Genomic DNA, 18,371 nt, shown 5'->3' on the forward strand with positions numbered 1-18,371 from the left:
GTACTTACCAGGTTGCACAAAAACCACCTCTTCGCTAAGCTGGAAAAGTGTGTTTTTTGCGTCCAGAAGGTTTCCTTCTTAGGTTATGTTGTGACTCCCTCTGATGTACAGATGGATCCGAGTAAGGTTCAGGCGCTCACGGACTGGGTTCGGCCTACCAATCTTAAGGCCCTACAACGATTTTTAGGTTTCGCTAACTATTATCGGAACTTTATAAAGAACTTTTCTGTGATCGCCAAACCCCTCACGGATCTAACCCGTAAGGGTGCTGATCCAAACAACTGGTCCCCTGCCGCTTGCTCAGCGTTTGAAACTTTAAAAGCGGCATTCTCGTCAGCCCCAGTTTTGGTTCAACCTGACCTCTCTCTACCGTTTGTTGTGGAGGTTGATGCCTCCGAGGTAGGAGTAGGTGCAGTGTTGTCTCAGGGGTCCTCCACTCTCACCAGACTTAGGCCCTGTGCATATTTCTCTAGAAAGTTTTCCTCTTGTGAGAGGAATTATGATATTGGTAATCGAGAGCTCCTTGCCATTAAGTGGGCATTTGAAGTCTGGCGACACTTTTTGGAAGGAGCTCTTCATCCGATAACTGTGCTCACAGATCATAAGAACTTAGTATATTTGGATACTGCTAAGCGTTTGAACTCACGTCAGGCTAGGTGGGCCTTGTTTTTCTCTCGCTTTAATTTTGTGGTCACCTACCGACCTGGGTCAAAAAATGTGAAGGCTGATGCCTTGTCCCGTAGCTTCGGGACTCCTGAGCTTCCAGCGACTACGGACAGTAATATTTTGTCTCCAGGTGTTGTGTTGGCAGCTGTCTCCTCCCACCTCTCCTCTCAAATTTTAGCAGGACAAAAATCTGCACCCAAAGACCTTCCGGAAGGCAAATTATTTGTTCCTCTTTCTTGTCGTTTGAGAGTGTTGGAGGAGACGCATTGCTCAGTATTGGCAGGTCATCCGGGAATGCGGAGTACCTTGGATCTCTTAAAGAGAAGTTACTGGTGGCCTCACATGACTAATGATGTGCACGCATTTGTCCAAGCCTGTCAGGTCTGTGCGCGAGGAAAGACTCCCAGGAGACGTCCTGAGGGGCCTCTTCTTCCGCTTCCAGTTCCCACCAGGCCATGGTCTAAAGTGTCAATGGATTTTGTCACTGATCTGCCAGCATCTCAAGGCTATACAGTGATTTGGGTGGTAGTGGACCGTTTCTCCAAGATGGGACACTTTGTTCCATTAAAAAAGTTACCTTCAGCTGAAGAATTGGCTGATTTGTTTATACAGAACATTGTACGCCTCCATGGTATACCAGATGATATTGTGTCTGATAGGGGCGTACAATTTGTTTCCAAATTTTGGCGAGCATTTTGTTCTAGACTGGAAGTTAATCTGTCGTTCTCCTCAGCGTTTCATCCTGAGTCTAATGGTCAGTCCGAGAGAATGAATCAGGAGATGATTCAATATCTGCGACTCTTTGTCTCGGACAGTCAGGACCAGTGGGTGAAATTCCTTCCGTTGGCAGAATTTGCTATTAATAACCACTGTAGTTCGTCCACACAGGTATCTCCGTTTTTCTGCAATTATGGTTTTCATCCACGTTTCTCTTTTTCATCTGTGCCTGTCTCTAATATTCCTCGAGCGGAAGCCATTACATCCAAGTTGCGCTCGCTCTGGTCACAAGTTCGGGAGAATATTCAGAGGGCACAAAATTCTATGGTCCAACAAACTGAAAGAAGGCGCACTAAATCTGATACGTTTGTGGTGGGGGATAAAGTGTGGTTATCAACAAAAAACCTTAAATTGAAGGTCCCCTCTTTGAAGTTTGCGCCCAGGTTTGTGGGTCCGTTTGTTGTTACTCATATTGTTAACCCGGTTTCCTTCAAGATTACACTTCCAGCAGGGTGGCGGGTCCATAACACCTTCCATAAGAGTCTTCTGAAGCGCTATGTTGAGCCTGTTTTGCCTCTTTCTGACCCTCCTTCTCCATCTATTGTGGAGGGGAATCTGGAATTTGAGGTGGAAAAGGTGGTGAATTCCAGATGGGTAGGTAACTCCCTGCAGTACCTGGTCCATTGGAAAGGTTTTGGTCCTGAGGATAGGTCTTGGGTTCCGGCTAGAGATGTTCATGCTCCACGGTTACTCAGGTTATTTCATCAGACCTACCCTCAGAAGCCATCTTTAAGATCTAGGGGTCCGAAGGCCCCCCGTCAGGGGGGGGGTACTGTCAGGTTCGCTAGGGAGATTGCTGGGACTTCTGGTTCTTCTGGTGGTACCAGCAGCGTTCTCCGAACCCCGGCGCGTATCCGCGCAAACTCCACCTCTCGTCCTGGGCAGCGGCTGCTAAGATCTCGCGCTGTCTAGGAGTGGCTGGGACTTTGAACCTCTGCTTGGTGCTTGGTTGTTTCTGCACCATGAGGGGTTAATTCCCAGATGCTGTCCAGCACCTATCAGGTTCTGGAGGTGGAGTTCTGGCTGCATAAATTGCAGCTTCACTAGTCACCAGTGCCAGTGTTTGAAAATCCCTTTCTCCACCTGGTTGCTGCTAGTTTGTATTGCTCTGTATCTGTATCTATATTGTTGCTAACTCGGCTAGTTTTGGACTTTGACTCTTGCTTACTGATTCTGCTTTTGACGTACCCTCTAGTTGTGACTCCGGCTTGTTTACGATTCTTTTATGTTTTATGTTTGTCAGTCTGTTTGTGTTCCCCTTCCCACACTTACCCAGAATATTTCGAGTCTTCAAGTAGTCGCCCCACGGTTTAGCGTGGGGGGGCTATAGGAAGGGACAGAGGTTGGGGCAAGCTCAGGGCACACTATCCCCTGTCTTTTGTGTACCAATCCTAACAACCTGTATTTAGATGGACCTGCTCAAAGTCTAATTGACACTGAGAGGCCTAAATAATAGCGAGACTCATAAATTACATCATTATGGAAACGACACCCCTCAACGTATGAAAAACCACTTTTAAGAAGTTTGTTAACCCTTTAGGTGTTTTATAGGGGTTAAAACAAAATGGAGGTGCAGTCTGCAAATTGTAATATTTTTTCACAATACACTCATTTTGGGTGGAAAATTAAACATTTACAATGGATAAAATGAAAAAAGGCTCCACAAAGTTTGTTACCCAATCTCTCCCGAGTACACGGATACCCCATATGTGGTGGTAACCTGCTCTATGGGCGCACGGCCGGGCATAGAAGGGAAGGAGGCGCCATCCAGATCAGATTTGCTATGTCACATTGTACAGGCTATAATTTTTTTCTTTTTTTTAATGTGGACCTATAGCGGCTTATTTCTTTTGCCACATGAGATGCACTTTTCTGGTACGTAATTTTGAGGAATCTATAGGCTAATTGGTGAGATTTTATTAACTCTTTGTTGGTGGAGGAAATGAAAATCATCACTTTTTAGGAAGATTTTTATGGGGGTTTTTTTGGGCCGTTTACCATACCATAAAAATAGTACATTATTTTTATTCTATGGGTCGCCACAATTACAAAGAAACCTCATTTATATAGATTTTTTATTTTTTCCCATTTTTACTGAATAAAAAGTAATTTGGCAAAAATGTTGTTAATTTTAGTGTTTCATATGCATAACTTTTTTATTTTTCGCCTCACAAATCTGTTTAAGGGCTTATTTTTTGCAAGAAGGATTGTTCTTTTTAGTGGTCTTATTTTAGAGTGCATAACATTTTTTTAAATCACTTTTTAGAGCATTTTTTATAGGGTATTAATTGAAAATTATCTTTTTTTTGGAGCTTTTTTGGGTTTTTTTTTTTAAGGGGTTCACTTTGGGGTTCTAATAAGGATTTTGTTTTATTATGCAGATTGTTACGGACGCAGGGATACTAAATATGTGGGGGTTTTGTGTATTTTATTCAATTGTACTGAATAAAAAACTATTTGGAGAAAATCTTGTTCATTTTAGCATCACCATCTTTTCATATGCATAACTTTTTTATTTTTCGGCTGACAAATCTAGTTAGGGGCTTATTTTTTGCGAGAAGAGTTGTTCTTTTTAGTGGGCTTATTTTGTGGTGCATAATATTTTTTAAATCACTTTTTAGAGCATTTTTTATAGGGTATTAATTAAAAATGATCTTTTTTCGGAACGTTTTTGCATTTTTTTTCTACGGCGTGTATTGTGCGGGTCCAGTAATGATTCTGTTTTATTATAAAGATTGTTACGGACGCGGCAATACCAAATATACAGGGTTTTTTTGTGATTTTGTGTTTTTTATACTTTATTAAGTGTTTTTATAGGAAAGTGACATTTTAGGGGCTTATATTTTAATGTATTTATTTTTTATTTATTCTAATGTATTAACTTTAAAACTTTAGTGTTTTTGACTTTTTTTTACTTATACATACTCGAACTTGAACCAGTGATGCTCTGATCACTGGTTCAAGTTCAATACACTGCTCTACAATACTATTTTATGGTAGAGCAGTGTAAACTGTCTGCGCATGCTCAGACAGTCTGCAGTCAGACCCGGAAGGGGTCTGACTGCCAGGGAGAGCGGGCAGCTCCGGGGCACATGGCAGTTCTCGGAGCTGCCCAGAAGTGGATCGGATCCCCCGGTAAGCGGCACGGGGGATCCGATCCACAGCGCAAAACCCTTACACGCTGCGGTCATGCTTGACCACGGCGTGTAGGGGGTTAACACCCGCGATCAGAGCCGGCTGCGATCGCGGGTGTTAGCGCAGGCTGTCAGCTGTGATAGACAGCTGACAGCCACTGCTTCTGGTGCCGGCTCCGTTCGTGAGCCGGTGCCAGAAGCAGGACGTTATAGAACGTCCCTGTGCGCTAAATATCTAGCCCCGGGGATGTACTAGAACGTCCTGGTGCGCCTAGGGGTTAAACAATACATAGGACATTACATAGTGAATACGTGCAGTATATTTATATAAGGATTGTTATGATTTCTGCTCCTAGTTTCATTCCATCACTATTGTATTTAACTTTATTGCAAATTTGTGCTAAAATGTAAATGTAAAAAAAACCCTTCCTACTTCATCCATTATAGCTCCAGCCACATGGTGCCATCTGCTCCATTCTACTTTCAGATGTTTTATAATAGCCTACATTTATCAAAACTAGTGCAGTTTGCCTATGAAGTGTGCAGGATGCAGAGGATTAATAAAAACTGGTGCACTTCATGAATCTGGTGCCCCCTGCACTGCTCGGGAAGTGTGCACCATTTGTTATGGTGTTTGGTGTTTTTTTCTGTTCATGCTGCAGAATTGTTGTGCAGACAGATTGGTGCCGCACGTCAGTATTAATGTGGCACAAACTGCGACTGAGCACTAACACCCCTTTTGGTGCACATTTTTTTTCTGTCTTGTCGGACACAGAGCAGCTGCGACACAAAACTGGTGCCGACACTTCAGAAATACATTTGCAAGCATTCAGGCCGATTCAAACATATTTCCTGCTTGAGGCAAAAACTAAAATGCTGCCCCCCCCCCCTTTAGTCTCGTACTCCCTTTCCATTATCTACACCAGGTTCAGTAAACGCAACGTTACTAACAATTGTTAACATCCCCCTAGGCAGCTCACTGACACTCTGTGACTGACTACGGGTTCTGAGAGTAAGTAGTGGCATCTAGTACCTTATAGATGACAATCTCTTCCATCAAGAGGATTTTATTACGGGTTCTGAGAGTAAGTAGTGGCATCTAGTACCTTATAGATGACAATCTCTTCCATCAGGAGGACATTATTACGGGTTTTCCCATCAGTAGAAATGCAGAATTTTCGATCAGATGTCTTCAGCTCCGTGCAGTATAGTCTACTCGGTGTCCCTAAAAATACCACAGTCACTTACAGTGTAAAGTCACCTAGATAACACTATGATCCTAAATGAAATATACCCCTCACAACACAACTGACCGCACGCTCCCCCCCACATAAAGCATCCCTTCATTTTATGTAAATAATTATAGCATGTACAGCACCCCTCAAAGACCTTTAATATAACCCCCCCCCCCAATAAATTATATACAGAGCCTCTTCTTAAAGAACACCTGTCATGAGGATTCTGTCACTAGTCCTGTCACTACTACCTGTTGGAGCAGCTCACAAAGATTCATCCCAGCCTTTATCTAGTTATTTCATACATTTATTCATTGTAAAATCATCTATTCTTTATTGTGTAAATGAAGCTGGTCACATGGTCAGAGGCAGTGATGTCACCCCTGTTACCCCTCTCCTCCCCCTGCTCATGTCTGTTTGTAATGTATAGTAAAGCATTGCTAGTGTCTGTGCTTTACCTGCTAACATGTTCTGCTATACACATGTGTGAGACACAGACATCAGCTACACATGTACCTGACATGTTCTGTTATAACATGGCTGCCTGGAGCGGTTGTATCTCTCCTATACACAAAGGCTGCAGGGGGCCCCAGCACCAGGAAGCACATGGAGGAGCCATTACACCATTATACCTCACACCATTATACAGGCTGTCAGTCATGTGTATAGGAGTATCTCTCACACACACAGGCAGCAGTGGCCGCCAGTACCATGAAGAACATGGAGGAGCCGACACCAGGAGTGTCACCACATTATACAAGCTGTCAGTCATGTGTATACGTGTATCTCATACACACATAGGCTGAAGGTGGTGTGGCTGCCAGCACCAGGAAGCACATAGAGGAGCCAGAACCAGGAGTGTCACATCATTATACAGATTTTCAGTCAAGCACAGGGGGTGTGGCTGTGCCTCACACTCATGAATAAGCTGGGCAGCTGAATATAATAATGACTCATTGGACATCTCACAGGTCATTTGCATACAGCTTTAGGACCTCATTGCTTAAGTTTAAAGGCATGTAGAGGGACAATGAAGGGATAGAGGCAATTCTTTCTAATGGCAGTTAATGAAAATATGTTTAGTTTAAGGAGTTAATTTAGCTGACGGGTTCTCTTTAAATAAAATCTGGCCCCACATATACAGCCCTCCCAGCTTAGTAATATACTGTATCCCATATACAGCCCCACCTAGTTTAATTAAAATCCAGCCCCATATGCCAAAATCCCCAGTTTAATTATAAACAGTGTCCCATATAGTCCACCACCCAGTTGAATTCTGATCTGACCCTAATATATAGCCCACCCCCTCTATTTTAATAATATACAGTCTCCCATACAGTACTCCCTAGTTTAATTAATATATTGCCCATATATATATAACATATATAAACCGCCAGTTTATTCATATTATGTACAACCTTATAGAATTCTCCCATCAAGTCTAAATATATAGAGAGTATCCAGCCCGTATGAATAAATTGAGATCCCTAGACCTCCCACAGTTTTGCCAATAAAAATAAAACTGATACCCACCTTCAGGCAGTGTGCTCCCATGCAGCGCGGCTCCATTCTTCAGCCGGCTCTTGTCAGCCACAGCTCCGAGCTGAGACACAGATGGCATGATGTCATCACCCGCCGTCTGTGTCCTTACATAGAATGGAGCGATGCAGACAGTTGGAAAGGCGCTGCATCGCTCGGCCTGTTCTTAAGGACACAGGTGCGGTTTATTTACCTGCTGCCGCTCCCCAAAGGGCTCTGCATTCTGCTGCCTAAGGCGCGATTTTTATCTCGCCCCATGGCAGATGCAGCTCTGCAAGCAGTTTGCATAATCTTTTCAGTGAAAAGTGGCAGAAAACTGGCACAGGCACTTTAATAAATGTGAGCCAATGAGTTCTAGTGTGTCGTTTGAGGGCAGATGACTGCTGCAGGAAATCAGTGGCACCTACACAAACAGTAGTACTATAACTTGCGGTCATACATACACCCCCTTATGGTCATGGGAATGTGGCTTTATAGTGAACCCTTGCTCCTGAGGGTGCCAGTGACATGTTTATGACATAATATTACATCATAAGGTGTATACAGACTCGTTCTTATGTTTTGTACCTAAAAATACTGTCCAAAAAGCAGGATTCATTAAAACTAGACACAAAGGGGTAGGATTCAAGGGTGCTTAATCTAGCGGTTACCTCTAAAGATGCTTGTAAAAAGTAAAAACAATCTGCCTAATCATAGTCTGATCTGCCTAATTTCAGATGAATCCAGCTTGTGTAGTTTTCTCTTGCCAGCAGATGTTGGGGATAAAGATCATTTTAATATGTCCTATCCATTTACTCTCTGGGAACCTGGGCTACAACCATTTGTATCCAACAGTGTCTTTCTCCCCTCTGCCCATCCAGAACACACACAAATATTATAAATCTAGTCTGCTTGTACAACTAGGGGCCAACAACACAGCTTAATAAAGAATATGCATTTGCTAAAGCAGTGGTTCTTACCTTGTTTGAGGTACCAAACCCATCAGTTTCATATACACATTCGCCGAACCCTTCCCTAGAGATCAATCAAATATGTGTGTGTTTTAACCTCCGAGACTGAGGCTCCGCCGAACCCCTGAGACTGACTCACCGAACCCCTTAGGGTTCCATAGAACCCTGGTTAAGAAGCACTGGGCTAAAGGAACACTCATAAAAAACTTTATTCAGATGAAAAAATGCAAAAACTACAATTGTACATGATATTAGTTCAACAAATTGTATTGAATCCTTAAACATTATGAAACAAACAATGAATTCCATTTTGAAAGTTTCTGAAAAGGGAGAAAGTTTAATTGATCTTTTCAGGGATTAAAAAGTGAACCATATAGCTAAGGCTCTGTTAACAAGACACTGTTCAAGAATGCATAAACTCTGGGATTTCTGGAAATGGGATTTCTTTTTTTTTTTTGCTTTTGAAGGTAGTAGTAGTGCACACATACAGATGACAGTGGATCATGACTATACTACATAGCACAATTAGATGGAAACTCTACTTTGTTATGTTAGACGCCATCTTGTTAAATAATAAAGTTGTGTTTTTCTGCCACAACAGCTAATTTCATAATATTAATATACATTAATGTACATGAGAAGTATACAAACCCCCATGTAAGAATCCCCCATAGAGGTAGGTATACAGCCAGAATTTTACCATTTTAGCTCCATTGTTGTGTAATGGAAATATAGAGTTCTTAGAACCAGTGTTTGTACACCTCGAAGTATGTTGACCTAGTTAAATATGTCCTTTTGGATCAGAATATCCCAGGATCAGTGGCACAAAAAACTGCATTTAAAAATGTGTTTGTGTTAGACAACCCCATTGAATTACTAGCACCCTGAGGATGGGTCTATTCTAGAATTTCCTCTTTTATGTAAAATCTCACCCATTTACCTGTAAAAATATTCTTTAAAGCCATGTGAAAATGGACTGAGAAGAATCATATTTAGCCAGAGATGAGTCAAGTTTACAGGCTGAAGGAGAAATGTCACTTCACATTGATGTCATATTAAACATAGAAATCTCACCTTTCAGAAAGAAGTCAAGAATTGTATTTTTATCTCCTTTTTTTTGTATTTTAATCTCTGTTTGACTGCTTGACTGCTAATTTTGGGTTCTGTATCTCACGGATCCACCAGTCTTTGAAAACTAGTCATCTTATGCCTCTCTTCTTGGAATGTCCCAAAACATGGGTGAAAGTAAGGAAGGCCACATGTACACTGTAGTACATGTTAACAGCATTCCAAGTAAGTTTATCTGAGAGCAGCATCTTACTATCTTCATAAGAAGTACACTACAAATGTAATAGCCCCTTTTTCAATGCTGGTTTTGCTACTGTAATATATGTGCTAAAAGTATTATGATGGATTCTACTCATCATGGATACTATAAAAACAGACCCTATGGGGGGGGGGATTTATCATTGCTCCTATGCCTGTTTCTGGCATAAAAGCACTAAAATAATGGCAATTTCTTATGCACTGCAAGAAATTATGTTTATTTTTGGGGCTATGCCAAGTACGTATGGTTTGTATGGCTTTTTTAAAATGGTTTTTACACAAAACTGCACCATGTTAGACCTGGCTTGCGCCTCTTAATGTATCCGCCACAATGAGGTGGGGGGACATGGCAGACAGCCGGCATATGATAAATTCCGCCCTATGCGGTCAATGTGAGCAGAGCCTGACGTTATATTTTAGAAACCAATTTGTAACCCCAATTTCCTTCAAGTATTATATTGATATATTAGAAAATGCCTGGTCTATATAAACAATCCTTCTCTAGACACCAAATGGATGTGAACAACAATGAGGTATAAAAAGGAAAAGTGCAGTTTAAAGTGACTCAACGTGTATCTTTTTCGATGTAATATTCTTAAATAAAATCTAAACAAAATTTTTTAGCTATAAATTTTACAACAGTTTTTTGCCACTCGTATCACAAATTTTACCATCAATGCTAATTAATAGACATTTTAAATGTAGGGTTTCCTCAAATCTTAAACATGAGATTTGGAACACAAATGTGCAAAGTGACCTTCTGATAGCACCCTAGGACAAACAGGCAGCCTCACACTGCTCTTGAGTTTCAAATCGATTCTTATTTCCTCCACAGCCTCCGTACCAGAACTGAACACATTCGTTCAGATATGAGTTGTACCACCATTTCAGGATATAGTCTTGGCATTCTCCTTCTTCCTGCTTCAATGAGCAAATATCTGGAATTGAAGAATAAAAAATGTGCATTACAATGTTGATCTTATGGATTAAGCTTCATTCACTGTGTTGATTCCAGCCTGAGTGGCGAACACCCAATGCTCTGATATTGAAGCACTAGTATACTTTATTACACTATTACAGGTGATCCCCTACTTAAAGACACCTGACTAGAGATGAGCGAGCACTAAAATGCTCGGGTACTCGTTATTCGAGACGAACTTTTCCCGATGCTCGAGTGCTCGTTTCGAGTAACGAGCCCCATTGAAGTCAATGGGAGACTCGAGCATTTTTCAAGGGGACAAAGGCTCTGCACAGGGAAGCTTGGCCAAACACCTGGGAACCTCAGAAAAGGATGGAAACACCACGGAAATGGACAGGAAACAGCAGGGGCAGCATGCATGGATGCCTCTGAGGCTGCTTAATCGCACCATTATGCCAAAATTATGGGCAACAGCATGGCCATGACAGAGTGACCGAATGAGGCTAGATAGCATCTAAAACATCCAATAATTGACCCTGACACTATAGGGGACGGCATGCAGAGGCAGCGGCAGCAGCGGCAGGCTAGAGAGTGGCATGGCAACATACCCTAAATGGACTCAGGCTTCAAACCAATGGGTGGCAGAGAGGAACCAAAGGAGGTGAGCAAGAAGCGCTCAAATAATATCGGTACATGATAAAAGTTTGCCAGTATATTTTGTGGATTACACAGCAGGGTGGCGACAAAGTTAACATGGAAGCCATGAAAACAATCCAAAATTCTGCCTGACACAGCTCGTTTGATAAGGGGACCATGTATGGAGGCAGTGAACTAGTAGTAGATTAAAGGTGCTGCAGTTAAAACTATGTTAGTTGGATCTTGGCATGGAGCTGGCGCTCCGCTGCCAGGCGAGCTTTTGCCAATCCAAGCCCCTGTCTCTAGGCTACTCCCCAAACAGCACTTCTAAGAACCTTTTGTATAAGTGTAGTAGCGTTCTTATAAGTTTGGGATATGGCGGGTGAGGGGAATGTAAACATCTGCGCAAGAAGCACTGAAATAATATCCGTAAATGAAAAAAGTTTTCCAGTATATTTTGTGGCTTACACAGCACGGTGGCGACAAAGTTAACAAGTTTGATGCGGAATGCCCTGTAATAGCTCTTGGGCGGTGTGCCTTTTATCACCTAGGCTCAGCAATTTGAGCACCGCCTGCTGTCGCTTAGCGACGGCACTGCTGCTGTGCCTAGAGCTACCGACTGATGGCGCCATGCCCACGGATGGTAATTCGGAGGAGGAGGAGGAGGTGGAGGAGGGGTGGGAGGAGGAGGAGGCATAGTAGGCCTGAAACACCTGGACCGAGGTAGGCCCCGCAATCCTCTGCGTCGGCAGTATATGACCAGCCCCAGGGTCAGACTCGGTCCCAGCCTGCACCAAGTTAAGTGTAGTAGCGTTCTTATAAGTTTGGAATATGGCGGGTGAGGGGAATGTAAACAGATGCGCAAGAAGCGCTGAAATAATATCCGTAAATGGTAAAAGTTTGCCAGTATATTTTGAGGATTACACAGCAGGGTGGCGACAAAGTTAACAAGTTTGTTGTGGAAACCATGAAAACAACCCAAAATTCTGCCTGACACAGCACGTTTGATAAGGCGGCCATGTATGGAGGCAGTGAACTAGTAGTAGATTAAAGGTGCTGCAGTTAAAACTATGTTAGTTGGTTCTTGGCATGGAGCTGGCGCTCCGCTGCCAGGCGAGCTTTCGCCAATCCAAGCCCCTGTCTCTAGGCTACTCCCCAAACAGCACTTCTAAGAACCTTTTGTATAAGATCAAGTGTAGTAGCGTTCTTATAAGTTTAGGATATGGCGGGTGAGGGGAATGTAAACAGATGCGCAAGAAGCGCTGAAATAATATCCGTACATGGTAAAAGTTTGCCAGTGTATTTTGTGGATAACACAGCAGGGTGGCGACAAAGTTAACAACTTTGATGTGGAATCCATGAAAACAACCCAAATTTCGGCCTGACACACCTCGTTTGATAAAGGGACGATGTATGGAGGCAGCTATATGGACGACTTTTGGAGGTAGCAATGGAGACAACGTGTGGAGGCTGCTATGGAGACAATTCAATTTGGATAGTGCCTGTATGTGGCAGTCCAAAAAAGTTTTCAAACCAGAGGAGCAGGTTGGTGGCCCTCCATAAAAATGGAATAGATTGAGTGCCTGTATGTGGCAGTCCAAAAAAGTTTTCAAACCAGAGGAGCAGGTAGGTGGCCCTCCATAAAAATGGAATAGATTGAGTGCCTGTATGTGGCAGTCCAAAAAAGTTTTCAAACCAGAGGAGCAGGTAGGTGGCCCTCCAGAAAAATGGAATAGATTGAGTGCCTGTATGTGGCAGTCCAAAAAAGTTTTCAAACCAGAGGAGCAGGTAGGTGGCCCTCCATAAAAATGGAATAGATTGAGTGCCTGTATGTGGCAGTCCAAAAAAGTTTTCAAACCAGAGGAGCAGGTAGGTGGCCCTCCATAAAAATGGAATAGATTGAGTGCCTGTATGTGGCAGTCCAAAAAAGTTTTCAAACCAGAGGAGCAGGTAGGTGGCCCTCCAGAAAAATTGAATAGATTGAGTGCCTGTATGTGGCACTCCCAAAAATTGTTTAAAACAGAGGACCGGGTCGGTGGCCCTCCATAAAAATTAAATGCATAAAGTACTATAGCTAGAGCCAGTGGGCCCTGTAAAAAAATAGCCAGTTTCCTCTGCTTTACTGTACAAAGAGGAGGAGAAGGAGGAAAATGAGGAGGAGGAGGAGTGGATAAATTATTCAGGTTGAGCTTCCTTCACCTGGTGGAGATTGGAAATTAGGAGAAATCCAGGCTTTATTCATCTTGATAAGCGTCAGCCTGTCAGCGCTGTCAGTCGACAGGCGTGTACGCTTATCGGTGATGATGCCACCAGCTGCACTGAAAACCCGCTCGGACAAGACGCTAGCGGCAGGGCAGGCAAGAACCTCCAAGGCGTACAGCGCCAGTTCGTGCCACATGTCCAGCTTTGAAACCCAGTAGTTGTAGGGAGCTGTGTGATCATTTAGGACGATGGTATGGTCAGCTACGTACTCCCTCACCATCTTTCTGTAAAGATCAGCCCTACTCTGCCGAGACTGGGGACAGGTGACAGTGTCTTGCTGGGGTGACATAAAGCTGGCAAAAGCCTTGTAAAGCGTACCCTTGCCAGTGCTGGACAAGCTGCCTGCTCGCCTACTCTCCCTCGCTACTTGTCCCGCAGAACTACGCACTCTGCCGCTAGCGCTGTCAGAAGGGAAATACTGTTTCAGCTTGTGCACCAGGGCCTGCTGGTATTCATGCATTCTGAAAACGCAAAACGTGTTCAGATTTGGAAAAACACTCACGGTGTGCACCACCTATTGTAACATATTTCAGCAAAGAAAAAAGGGAGGGGGAAAATGTAGGAGAAGAAAAGTTGTGAGTGTGATAAAATTTCACTTTTATTAATTTATTTAAAATCTGGAGTATATTCTCACACTGTAGAATCAAGTGTTAATTAAGCAACTAGTATGGCATTATTATGCTTTGCCATACTATGTCCTTGCCACATAAGTAAGAATCTTGTACTTAGGGATATAAGTTCAGGTGGGAGTCCCCTTGTATTTTATTTAAACCCTCCTGTAAGTATAACTGATGCCCACCACTAATTCCTTGTGGGGATCAGGGACTGTGTGGGTTAATGATGATTTGTTGTTGAGATCGCAGGGAGCAGGTGTGTGTCTGTCTTTTGACAGGACAGGGCACTGTGCTGCTGTCAGCTATTGTTATGCAGGGAGATCGCTGTGATAAAAATCTGTAAGCCTAGATCTCCTCTTACTGTGGTGATGTGAGTGACTCTTGGTGAAGTCTCTTGGAGCATACAGCTTGCTACTGAGATCACAGTCACTATTCCTGCCAGTATGATCCACTCTGCGATCATCTATGGATGTGTACCACAATTAACACTGTCCCTTATGAGTTTTCTGTCCCTGAGTTGTGGCTGCAGACATAGAAAGAGAAGTCCCGACACGTGTTTCGCCGGGTCTCCCCGGCTTCTTCTAGGGGTGGGGGCGGCCGGGTTCGGGCGCCTTTTATTTGAATAGGTAAGAATGACAGCTGAATTAGCCAATGAGATTCCACTGTTATTTCTGTGGAATGTAACATTGTTATTAGTTATGAGAGTGTCTAGTATGCTGTAATAATGTTATTAATGTGTGCTCATTGTGAAAAGAATGCCACACATTCAATATAATTAAATGTCATTAGATGATGAAGTATTGTATCCTTCACCAATATTGAAACAACAGATATGGCTATTTAAACCAAAATGTGACATTGTCATGTCTGAAGTCTAGTGAGCCTGACCTTTTATGATTAATTTTTCATAATTAATTATTTTTAACAATCGATGTTTGCACAAAACGATGTAAAAAGATGATAACAAGTTTTATGGTAATAAGTGGTCAGATATAACAAGTCACTATTATGATTGACAGAGTGAAGAAAAATAATGTAATTTTCTCTGAAGGAGACTTATCCATCCCCATTTTGAAAACGGGATATGGATCAATTCATGAGAAATAAGTGCGATTTAGTGTCATGTAATAGGTTTTAGAGAAAACATCCAAAGCCAAAATTATCATTCAGGCCTCTGGGTTTAAGGCTTCCCATCCTATATATCCACCGGCTCTCCGTCTGGAGAAGCAGTGTGTCCAAGTCTCCACCTCTGATCCCTAATGTTATTTGGGTGATCGCCCAGCCCTTAAGGCCTTTTGGGTTGCAATTATGGAATTTCTTGAAATGCTCCGCAATTGGTGTGGGCTGGAATGGCTTGTTCTGTCTGAGAGCCTCTCTCTGTGCGTTATCATAGTTTTTAATTGAATAGAGGTGTTCTCTGATTCTTATTCTCATTTCCCGGATGGTTTTCCCTATATACACCAGGTTGCAGGGACATTGGAGAGCATAAATGACTCCGGGTGAAGAACAGGTAATATGTTCTTTAATGACATATTTACGGCCGTCCTTGTCGTCAAATGCTATTTTCTTGACTAGGATTTGGCATGCAATGCATAGTCCACATGGATAGAAGCCTGCATATTTATGGTACTGTTCTTTTTTAGCTTTGCAAAAGTGACTCTGTACTAACATGTTCCCTATGGAGGAACCCTTCCTATATCCGCATGAGATTCTATTGCCTATAATTTGGGCCAAATCTGGATCCAAGGTGAGAATCTCCCAATGGCGGTTCAGTATCTTATTCATTTCTCCCCATTTATCATGTAGAGTTGTGATGAACCTGATCTCAGAGTCTGCGGTTTTAGTTTTTACTTGTAGTGAAGAAGATCTGTCAGTATGGAGTGCAGCATTGTAGGCCTTTTTTATGGAATGACCAGAGTATTGTCTCTGTCGTAGACGTGTTTTAAGAGCTGCTGCTCCCTCTTTGAATCTCTCAAGAGTGGAGCAGTTTCTTCTCAGTCTGAGGAATTCTCCTTTCGGGATTCCTTTGATCGTGCGTGGTAAATGGGCACTCTCGGCATGCAGGAGGCTGTTAGTAGCGGTTTCCTTTCGGTATATTCTGGTTTGGACCGAACCATCTTCCTCTACCTCAATCTTAATGTCGAGGAAGGGAATCGAGACCTTACTGTGCGTGAGGGTGAGTCTAATATTACAATCATTCTCATTGAGACGTGAAATAAATTTTTTTATGATATTTTCTGGTCCTTTTCAAATGAATACCACATCATCGATGTATCTTTTCCAGAATACAACGTGATGTGTGAGGTTCTCCAATTCGTCACAGAATACCCGCTCCTCCTCCCACCACCCAAGGAACAAATTGGCGAAGGTGGGCGCACATGCGGCGCCCATCGCCGTTCCCTGGGTCTGGAGGTAGAAGCGGGCATCAAAAATAAAATAGTTATGACGGAGAACAAAAAGTAATGCCTCCAAGATGAACGCCTGTCGCACGGGGCTTTTGTCATTGTAGCGTTCCAGAAAGTATTTGACAGCATTACAGCCCACCTGGTGTCCTATACTAGTATATAGACTTTCAACGTCCACTGTGACGAGGATCTCGTCCTGCTCCAGGCGCACCCCTTCAAGATCTTTGAGGATTTGCATTGTATCCCTTGTAAATGAGGATAAATCAAGGACATAGTGTCTTAATTCATTATCCAACCATTGACTTAGTTTCTCGGTCAGGCACGCAATACCGGACACAATGGGCCTCCCAGGTGGAACAGAGAGGTCCTTGTGTACCTTGGGCAACATATAAAAGGTTGCCACTTTTGGGTGCCTGACCGAGAGAAAATCCCTCTCCTGACTAGAGATGGCTCTATTCTGCCATCCATTGTTTAATAAATTCTGATATTTTGTCAAGAAGTCCTTTGTAGGATCACTCCATAGGTGTCGATAGCATTGTTTATTCAACAATTGCTTTTTGGCTTCTTTGATATAGGCTTCTTGTGGCCAAATAACTATGTTCCCCCCTTTGTCCGATTGTTTGAACACCACGTCATCCCACTTTTTCAGTTCGTCCAGGGCTTGGCGTTCTTCCTTCGTAATATTGGATTCCTGAGTTCGATTATCCAGTCTCTCGATGTCCCTAGAGACCATTTCGACAAAGATTTTAACCGGGGGGCAAGATTCAAAAGAGGGCATAGTCTTGGATTTGGATTTCAATTTGGGGTTTGGGGTGTTTCTAGGTTCTTGTGAATCGGCAGAGGGTTCCACCATACAGGTGGTTATGTTTTCATCTGCCAATTCTTCAAGAATGCGGAGGGTTTCCTCATCTAGTGTGGTTTCTGTAGTGTGAATAGGAACCTCCGCATTGAGTTGTGACTCCTTATTATGAAACATTTTTCTATAGATCAGTTTCCTCCCAAACAGATGCAGATCTTTTATCATTTCAAATTTCTTTAGGGGTGTGGTTATACAGAAGTTAAATCCCTTCTTGAGAATGGAAGTTTGAGCCCCCGTCAGTACATGCCAAACACCCCAAACCCCAAATTGAAATCCAAATCCAAGACTATGCCCTCTTTTGAATCTTGCCCCCCGGTTAAAATCTTTGTCGAAATGGTCTCTAGGGACATCGAGAGACTGGATAATCGAACTCAGGAATCCAATATTACGAAGGAAGAACGCCAAGCCCTGGACGAACTGAAAAAGTGGGATGACGTGGTGTTCAAACAATCGGACAAAGGGGGGAACATAGTTATTTGGCCACAAGAAGCCTATATCAAAGAAGCCAAAAAGCAATTGTTGAATAAACAATGCTATCGACACCTATGGAGTGATCCTACAAAGGACTTCTTGACAAAATATCAGAATTTATTAAACAATGGATGGCAGAATAGAGCCATCTCTAGTCAGGAGAGGGATTTTCTCTCGGTCAGGCACCCAAAAGTGGCAACCTTTTATATGTTGCCCAAGGTACACAAGGACCTCTCTGTTCCACCTGGGAGGCCCATTGTGTCCGGTATTGGGTGCCTGACCGAGAAACTAAGTCAATGGTTGGATAATGAATTAAGACACTATGTCCTTGATTTATCCTCATTTACAAGGGATACAATGCAAATCCTCAAAGATCTTGAAGGGGTGCGCCTGGAGCAGGACGAGATCCTCGTCACAGTGGACGTTGAAAGTCTATATACTAGTATAGGACACCAGGTGGGCTGTAATGCTGTCAAATACTTTCTGGAACGCTACAATGACAAAAGCCCCGTGCGACAGGCGTTCATCTTGGAGGCATTACTTTTTGTTCTCCGTCATAACTATTTTATTTTTGATGC

The 18,371-nt window shown here is 42.9% G+C and overlaps 1 protein-coding gene across 1 annotated transcript in view; it reads right to left on the minus strand.

Annotated features, from left to right (window-relative positions):
- Positions 1 to 8,689: 8,689 nt before the first annotated feature.
- Positions 8,690 to 18,371, minus strand: part of LOC140133383 (collagen alpha-4(VI) chain-like) — a 169,007-nt gene continuing 159,325 nt past the window's right edge. The window contains exon 44 of the mRNA XM_072153496.1: positions 8,690 to 10,565. Coding sequence (XP_072009597.1) covers positions 10,399 to 10,565 — 167 coding nt within the window. The 3' untranslated portion in view covers positions 8,690 to 10,398. The remainder of the gene's footprint in view (positions 10,566 to 18,371) is intronic.

Source organism: Engystomops pustulosus, chromosome 5 (assembly GCF_040894005.1).
Source record: "Engystomops pustulosus chromosome 5, aEngPut4.maternal, whole genome shotgun sequence".
Classification (NCBI taxonomy): Eukaryota; Metazoa; Chordata; class Amphibia; order Anura; family Leptodactylidae; genus Engystomops; species Engystomops pustulosus.